The sequence below is a fragment of the Phalacrocorax aristotelis genome, chromosome 4, assembly GCF_949628215.1.
Source record: "Phalacrocorax aristotelis chromosome 4, bGulAri2.1, whole genome shotgun sequence".
Taxonomy (NCBI): domain Eukaryota; kingdom Metazoa; phylum Chordata; class Aves; order Suliformes; family Phalacrocoracidae; genus Phalacrocorax; species Phalacrocorax aristotelis.
In genome coordinates this window covers 84,394,062-84,402,615 of record NC_134279.1, presented here as the reverse complement: position 1 = coordinate 84,402,615, position 8,554 = coordinate 84,394,062, and the positions used below count along the sequence as shown (strand labels likewise).

At 70.4% G+C, this 8,554-nt stretch overlaps 1 protein-coding gene across 1 annotated transcript; it reads left to right on the top strand.

Moving 5' to 3' along the window:
• The first annotated feature begins 3,775 nt into the window (after positions 1 to 3,775).
• On the top strand, positions 3,776 to 8,104 carry LBX2 (ladybird homeobox 2). The gene is made up of 2 exons (XM_075092484.1): positions 3,776 to 4,142; positions 7,292 to 8,104. Exons 1-2 carry the CDS (start codon positions 3,818 to 3,820, stop codon positions 7,681 to 7,683), a joined length of 717 nt encoding a protein of 238 aa, XP_074948585.1. The 5' UTR covers positions 3,776 to 3,817; the 3' UTR covers positions 7,684 to 8,104.
• Positions 8,105 to 8,554: the final 450 nt, after the last annotated feature.

Here is an 8,554-nt window from a genome sequence, read left to right as displayed (position 1 = left end):
GCTCTGCACGTGAGCTGGTGTCTCGGTGCTCCGTGAGCGCCTCCGCGCACGGCCGCTGCACCCACCTGCACACGGCTGTGCCCACACGCGCAGCTGCGGGGTGGCTGCTGGGGGGGGTGGCTGCGCACACACGTACGCACCAGGCACACGCGTGTGAGTGCCCGCCGTCACGGGCTGTGCCGGCATCGGCACATGCGTGTAGGAGCAGCTGAGACATGTGCGGGGCCCCGCACATCGTGAGCCCCCAGCGCTCCTCGCCCTGGGCCATCCCCGTCCCTCTCCCCGCCACCGCTCCCCGCCGTGCTCGCCGCGTAACGAAGCTGGGGTCAGCCCCGCTCTGGTGCGCGCAGCGAGGCTGGCGTGTGTTAATGAATAGATCATTTGCCAACAGCCCCTGGCGGGGGATCCCCGGCGTCCCCTGGCTCCCGGCACATTAATCCCCGTTTACCGGGGCGAGGTGTAATCCCATTAGTCGTGGCTTCACCCGCGGCTGCCGGCCCCGCGAGCGGGGTCAGGATTTATTGCCAATAATTGGCCAGGTCTCCTCCCCTGGTGCGGGGCACGGCGCTGCTGGCGGCTCCCCCGGTGATGCCCCGCTTGTCTCCGCTACCGATGGTTTAATTTTGCACCGAGCTATTCCTCTTATTAAAGGAAAAACTCATTTGCAAGCAATTTCCATGTGCAAACTGCTCTGCAGTGCCAGCTCCAGCGCGGGGCTGGGAGCGCCCCTAATCGAGTTACCGCCAGGCGCTTCGGCACGGAGCCGCGTTATTGAAATGGATCCACTAAATAATAGATCAGGGGCAGAGCGTGGTGCCGGGGCGTAAGCGTATTAGCGGGCTGAGCTGCCGCCTCCCTCCCCTAATCACGTTACCCCGGCACGGGGAGCTGCTGGTGCGGCACAGGCACCCCAGTGCGTTGCAGGGTGTCCTGCCGGCCTGCTTCCCGGCCGGCTGCACCAGGGCTGTGGGCATGCAGCGGTGGGCAGCCCCAGGTGCCCCCCACTGTGGGTGCCTCTGAGCTGGGTCGCTCAAAACTGACAGTGATGGGAGCCATGGGTGCCCCTGAGATGGGGTGTCATGAGTGAGGGCACAAGGGCAGCCCCGGCCACCGGCACGGGGGGGGTGTCTCCAGAGCATGTATGCCCTCATGCACACAGCTTCATGAGTGTACACACACAAGCGTGCTCAGACGCTGCTCACCCTGCACTCAATGCGAGGGGTGGCACAGCTGCCGGGGGAAGGGGCATGAGGGGCTCGGGGGTCACAGCTGGGGAGCTGAGGGCTCAGGCCTTACACACAGTCCCAGACCACCCCGCAGGGGACTTGGGCCTCAGTGAGATGGAGGCGTGGGAGTCGAGGTAGGGGTCTGGCAGCGCCACGCTGGGCTGTGCTGCCCCACGGTGTCCCCGGCTCCATCCAAGCGTCTGTGCCCGTCACCATCCCGGCCGGCTGCGGGCACCCCGCCAGCGCAGGGCGCTCTGCCCCGCTCCGCAGGAAACTCCAATGTTCCTGCAAAAATTCAGAGGTCTCTTTTTGTTTTCCACTGTGTGTCCTGCTTTGGGGTGAAAAGCGTTTCCCGTCCTGTGTTCCCGGCAGCTGGAGCTGACGCTTCCCCCGCCTGGCGGCGAGCCGGGGGCCGAGGCTCGCCCTGCGCTGGGGCTGGGGGCTGGCGGGGGTGGCTGGAAGGGGCAGCAGGCCTGCTACAGGGGAGGGGACCGCTGCACGCCTGCAGCCGTGGCCATGGCCATGGCCTCTCCCTGCCTGCAGCCACACTGGGGATTCACCCCTGCCGCTGCAGGGCCATGACCAGGGCTGATGGGGCTGGGGCGATGGGGCAGGGGTGGTGTCGCATCCCAACAGGGTGAGCTCTGCAGCTGGAGATCCGGCCGGCTCCCAGCCCAGCTCCTGCCTGCCCAGGCCCAGCCCGGCTGGAGCGCAGGACTCTGCAGCAGAGCTCCCTCCCGTCCCTGAGCAGCTGGAGCTGCAGGGGGGTCTGCTCCACGGGGCAGGGCCGCTGCGAGCCCCGATCGGCGCAAGAACAAGGAATTAGCTTGAGCAGCAATTTCCTGGTGCGTGTCATGGCATTAGCTGCGACTGAGCCCAGGGCGCGGGTGCCAGCCGGGGCTGGTGCCAGGGGGAGAAGGGCTGTGCCCCTTCCCCGGCGCTGCCCGCTGGGTGCCTGAGGCCTCGTGTCCGGCACAGCGCCCTCATGCCACGCGGCGCTGCTGGAAGGGATCGCGGGTCACCGGGGCCCAGCTGAGCCCAGGCCCACTGGCAGCCTCTGTGGGGCCGGCAGCCAGGGCGGGAGCAGGGACACAGAAAGCCTGCACCCCAGAACACGCATGGTTCCCCGGCAAGCATTGGGAGCTGGCAGCACGTTCAGCAGCGGCGGCTCCACCGGCTCCCCTCGCCTCGCCATGTCACGTTGCCGCCATCCAGACGGCCGAGCCCTCCAAGAGGACAAAAGCCGCGTGCGAGGCAGCCGTGCAAACGCCCCCACATCGGCCTGCAGCGCCCCTCACGCTGGCGGGCGAGGGGCCCCCGTGGGCCCGCAGGAGCTAGGCTTTGCGGCGGCACCACGCCAGGGTGGTCACGCTCCCGGGCTGGCACTTCCCGGGAGCAGCCTGCAAACGTCTCCCAAATCGGTTCGATCCCAGGCTGCCGGAGCCCCCTTCCCGCCCCCGCCCGCTCCAGCGTTTAATTGCTCCGGCTGCTGGGAAATTTCAAGGTTGAATTTATCTAACTCCAATTTCCAGCCGGGGGATCGCGTTCTGCCTTTGTCAGCAAGATTGGAAGCCCCCAACCCCTCCCGGCATCGGCGCTGCCGGGTCCCCCTGCACCTGCTCCCCCAGCCCGGCACGGTTCTCCCACCACCACCACCCCACCCACAGGTTCATTTTCTCTCATTACCACCGTGACCTCTGCACCCTCCACATTGTCACTGGGACCAGAGCATCCCAGCAGCAGACCCATGGGAGCACTGGGTGGGATGGGGACCAGGGGGATGCCGAATCACCCCTCGTCCCAATCCCAATGGAGGATGTGGACCCGGTGTCGGCAGCTGGGGCTCACCTGCGTGTGCGGGCGTCCCCAGGCTTTTTACAAGCGGTCGGGATCTCGGAGCTATTTGTACTGGGGAGGGCAGCGGAGAGGCCGGGGGGGGGGATTTATGGCCGGGCTGCGCTCTGAAACCCAAAACCCACCCGAAGCGGCCTAATCACTCCCAGACGCGGCGGCCCCTGTGCTTTTATGGGGCATTTTAGAGCAGGGGAGCTAATAAATTTTTTGCGACGGTAAAAGCCCCGCTGAGGATGGGGGGGCGGCAGCGAGCACCCACCGGCCGCCCCTCCGGCGGGGGGGTTTAAAATCGCTGTACAAGGGGGAGGCGCGAAGCTGCGCCCCGTCTGCACCCCGGTAGCAGCGGCGGGGAGGGAGCGGTGCCCCCCCTCTTTCGCCCCCCCCTCCGCCCCTCCGGTGGCTCCTCCTCCTCCCGGTGCCCGATTTGCCGCCCCGGCCCCGGGTCTTTAAGGCTGCGGCACCGGGATCACGGGGCGGGGGGGGGAAACAACGGCGGCGGGAGCGGAGCTGCTCAGCCCCGCCGAGCGGGTCCCGGCGCCGGGAGGCCGAGCGCTCCCCGCCGCCGCCGCCGCCACCGGGCCCCCGCCGAGGGGGCGGGCTGCGCCCGCGGGGTTTAAGTGCGGCCGCGGCTGGATGCGCGGGCGGGACGGCGGCGGCGAGAAGGGGGGGGGGAAACCCCGGCGGGATGAGGCGGGCGCCGTGCTGAGGCGGCCCCCGTGCGGGAGCGGGGACGCGCCATGACCTCGGCGCGGGAGGCGGCCGGCTCTCCCCCGCTGCACCCCCCGGGCGGCGGCCGCCGGCGGAGCGCCCTGGACCAGCTCCCGCCGCCCGCCAACTCCAACAAGCCGCTGACCCCCTTCGGCATCGAGGACATCCTGGGGCGGCCCCGCGGCGGGAGCCCCCCCGGCCCCGGTCCCGCCGCGCCCCCCGCCCGGCTCCCCGAGAAGGCGGCGGGGCCCCGCGGCGGCGGCTGCGCCCCGTCCTCGCCGCTCTGCGCGCTGGAGGAGCTCGCCAGCAAAACCTTCCAGGGGCTGGAGCTGGGCGTGCTGCAGGCGGCCGAAGGTACCGGGGCGGCAGGGGGGCTCCGCCGGGACCGGGGCGGGGGGACGACTGGGCAGGTGCCGGAGCCGCCGGCGAGGGGGGGTGGGTCCGGGGCTGCGCCGCCGCCGAGCCCGTGACGGGGCCGTGGTCTCCCCTCGCCCCCAGCCCGGCGCGGCCTCGGTAAGTTTCCTTCGTGTCCCGGCGGGGCGAGCGCCGCCGAGAGAGCGGGCAGCCGCGGGCCGGGAAGGGGCCGGTGCTCGTCCCGTAGCGGCGGGGACACGGGCGGCCCCGGCTCAGCTCCCTCCACCGCACCGGCGGCGGCCGCCCGCCCGGAGGGAGGGGCCCGGAGCGGGGCACCGGGAGCTCGAGCGAGCCCCGGCCGAGCCCGCGCCGCGAGCGGGACCGGAGCTCCGGGAGGACCGGCCGGGTTTGGGCCCGGCAGCTTTACGGGGAGAGGCGGGGACCGACCCGGCCTCGGGCCCCGGCAGCCGCCGCACCGGTTGGCGGATCGGTCCCGCGGCGGCGGCCGGGCTGCACCGGGCGGAGCGGCCGCACCCAGCCCCGCCGAGCCGTGACCGTGACCGTGACAGGTCGCGGCGGCGGATCGGTCCCGCCGGCAACGAAAACCCGTTACCGACGCCGGCGCCGGCCTCCCCGAGCCCCGGCGGGGACGGCGGCGGCGGCGACTCCGGCCGGCATCGGTCCTCGGGCAGAAACCCGTTGCCGGAGGGGCAGGGCAGCTGCTCCCCGCTCACGGACGGTGCACCCGGCCCGGCGGAGTCTCCCCCGGGGCACCGGGCCCGGCAGACCCGGCCCCGGCGGGAACGAACCGGCCCCGCCTGTTCCCGGCTCGGCCCTAGCGGGGAAACCCGCCGTGAGAGCGAGGGACAGATGGACGGAACGAGCGGCAACCGGCACCCCGCGGCCCGCCCGAGGCAAAAAATCCGACATCGAACAGACAGACGGACACGGGCGGGCGGAGCGCGGCGACTGCCGTGAACGAAAAATCCCTTCTACGGACGGACGCACGGACAGACAGAGCGGGGCTTTCACCGTTAACGAAAACCCATTACCCGGCTGGACAGACAGACAGAGTGGGGCTTCCGCCGTAAACGAAAAAAAAAAACCGAAACCTCGTACCGGGACGGACACACGGACAGGGACGGGCAGAATGGCATTCCTGTAATTAACGAAAAAACCCCAAACCGTTACCCAGCCGGACAGACGGACACGGACGGGCAGAGCGCAGCTCCCGCCGTTAACGAAAAAAACTTTGCCCCGCCGGACAGACGGACATGGGCAGAACCGGGCTCCCGCCTTTAACGAAAAACTCCATCCACGGCTGGGCAGGGACGGGCCGAGCGGCGCTCCGATAATTGCCGAACCCGCCCTGTTACCGGCCGGACAGACGGACATGGCCGGACAGAGCAGGCTCCCGTGATTAACGAAAAGAAAAAAAAAAAAAAAAGAAAAAAAAAAACCCACCACCCTTAACCGGACGGACAGACGGCCGCGGCCGGGCAGATCGGCGCTCCTATGATTAACGAAAAGTAGTGTTGCAAGGTCGGACAGACGGACGGAAAGAGGACAGAGCAGGGCTCCCGGAATTTAGGTAAAAAATCGTTACCCGGCTGGACAGATGGACAGGGACGGGCAGAGCGGGGCTACTGTAATTAACGAAAAGATCCGTCGCCTGGCCGGACAGACGGACACGGCCGGGCAGAGCGCGGCTACCGCGATAAACGAAAAAAAAAATCCCCTTTATCCGGACGGACAGAAACGGACAGAAACGGGACAGAGCGGGGCTGCCCGCATGGAGGTAAAACCCCGTCGCCCGGCCGGACAGACGGACACGGCCGGGTGGAGCGGTGTTCTCGTAACTAACAAAGCGCCAGTCGCTTCCTGGCGAGGTGAGCCGGGACCCACGGACAGACCGACAGAAAGGGCAGATCGAGGTTCCCGGAATTAAGGTAAAACCCCGTTACCCGGTCGGACGGAGGGACAGACAGACACGGCCGGGTGGAGCGGGGCTTCCGCGGTAAACGAAAAACAAAACCAAACCAACCCAAAACCGCCCCTTTGCCCCTACGGACAAACGGACAGGAACGGGAGCGATCGGGGTTCCGTGACTGAGGTAAAGCCCCGTTACCCGGACGGACATACGGACACCGCCCGAACTGCCCGCGGCGCCGGTGCCGAGCGGCCGAGGCCGCCGGACAGACCCACGGACGGCCGCGGCGGGGGGTCCCGGGAGCGGACCCCCTGCGGGCGGCGGAACCGGGCCCTTGCGGCCGGCGCGGGGCCGTTACCGGCGAACACGCAGCCCGCCTCTCTCGGGGCTTCTCTCCTCCGCCGGCGGCAGCGCCGGATCGGGGCGGCGGGGACCGGCCCCGGGGGTCTGCTCGGTCCCGGGAAACCGTTCGGCGAAAGCCCCGGCGGGACCCGGGTGACCGGCCGCGCCTCCCGGGACTCCGCTACCGGCTGCCGGCCCCGGCGCAGTGCGGGCCCCGCGGGACACGGGTGGGCTCGGCCCCGCGCCGCAGCCGCCGGCGGCACCGGCGGGACGGGGGCCGCTGGGGACGGCGTGAGGCCCGGCGGGCGCGGCGGGGCCGGCGGCTCTCGGCACCGGGCACCCAGCAGCGGCACCGGGCCCGTGCGGCGTCACGGGCACGGCCGGAGATCGGGCACGGCGCGGTCTGCGCGGCTGAGCTCGGCTCGGCTGATCTAGGCTGGGGCCGGCTGGGCTCGGTTCAGCTTAGCTCGGCTGGGCTGGGGCCGGCTGGGTTTGGCTCGGGTGGCCTGGGCTCGGCTCCGCCTGGCTCGGTTTAACTCGGCTGGGCTCGGCTCGGGTGGCCCGGGTTCACGTCGGCTCGACTGGGCTGGACTCGGCCCGGTTTAGCTCGGCTTAACTCGGCCGGGCTCGGGTGGCCCGGGTTCGGCTCGGCTCGACTCGGCCCGGTTTAGCTCGGCTTAACTCGGGTGGCCCGGGTTCGGCTCGGCTCGGCTCGACTCGGCCCGGTTTAGCTCGGCTTAGCTCGGCCGGGCTCTGTTGGACCGCGTCGGGCGTTTCGGGGCCGGGCCGGGGTGGGCGCTGGGCGGCGGGGGCCGGCGCGGCGCCGGTGCCGGTGCCGGTGCCGGTGCCGGCGGCGCTGAGCCCGCTCTCCCCGCAGGTCGGGAGCCGCTGGGCGCCCTGGGGCAGCGCCCGGCCTGCAAGAAGCGGCGCAAGTCGCGGACGGCGTTCACGAACCAGCAGATCTTCGAGCTGGAGCAGCGGTTCCTGCGGCAGAAGTACCTCTCGCCGGCGGACCGGGACCAGCTGGCGGCGCGGCTGGCGCTCAGCACGGCCCAGGTCATCACCTGGTTCCAGAACCGCCGCGCCAAGCTCAAGCGGGACCTGGAGGAGCTCCGCGCCGACGTGGCCTCGCTGCAGGCGCTGCCCCCCGCCGCCCTCCGGCAGCTGGCGGCGCTGCCCGACCCGCCCCGGCCCCCCGGCCCCGGCCCCGGCACGGCCGCCCCGCCACCCGCCGAGCTCTCGGAGGAGGAGATCGACGTGGGGGACTAAGCGGGGGCCGGGGTGCCCGGGCCGGCACCCGGACGGACCGAGCCCCCACCCCGGGGGAACTGGTGCAATTCTTCGATTTTTCGCCTTTTTTTTCCCCCTTTTTTTTTTTTTGGTCCGTCTTTCCTCTGGGTTTTGGTTTGATTTTTTTTTTTCATTTTTATTTTCTATCGTGTCTGTCCCGCCGGCCCGTCCGCGGCCCCGAGCGCCGGGGGCACGGGGGGGCCCGGCCCGGCTGTAAATATTTGGAATAAAGGCGACACCTTATTAAGGAGCGCGGAGCGGCTCAGCCGGCGGGACGGATGGACGGACGGACGGTCACCCCCGACCCGGACCATTAACGCAGGCTGGGGGTGCCCTGCTCTGCTCCGCCCACCTCCCCGGGCCCCGGCGCCCCGCCCCCCCCCGCATTCCCCGCTCCAGGGAGCCGAGGGGCCCCCCCGGGGGGTCCATCACGGCTGGGGCATCACCCGGTCCCAGACCGGGCGGGGGGTGTGGGGCGGTCTATGAGTCCGTGGGTGTTTATTCGTGTCCGTGTCTTCAGCCCCACGCACGCACCCTCGTGCCGGCTGCGGTGGGTGCAGGACTCGCGGGGGAGGCTGGGGGGGCACACGCGGGGTGGGGGCACACGGAGGAGGGGGGACATGCCGGAGGGGGGGCAGCTCCTGTCCCACCGTGACAGATTCCCTCCGGCGGCGCCTCCCCCGCCGCTGCCCCACGCGTGACCCGAGTGGGGCCGCGGTCACACAGGGTGTCGGTCCGTCGCTCCCCTCCACACCTGCCCTGGCCGCTGGGGTCGACACCGCCCCTCGTGACGTCATGCCCCGCTGACGTCATTGCGCGAAGCGGTGATGTCACTCTGATGAGCTGGAGC

Bases quoted from the DNA above. Each gene is read 5' to 3' on its own strand.
- LBX2 (XM_075092484.1), top strand. From the start codon at position 3,818: ATGACCTCGGCGCGGGAGGCGGCCGGCTCTCCCCCGCTGCACCCCCCG. The intron at 4,143-7,291 runs GTACCGGGGCGG...CTCTCCCCGCAG, and splicing joins CGTGCTGCAGGCGGCCGAAG to GTCGGGAGCCGCTGGGCGCC.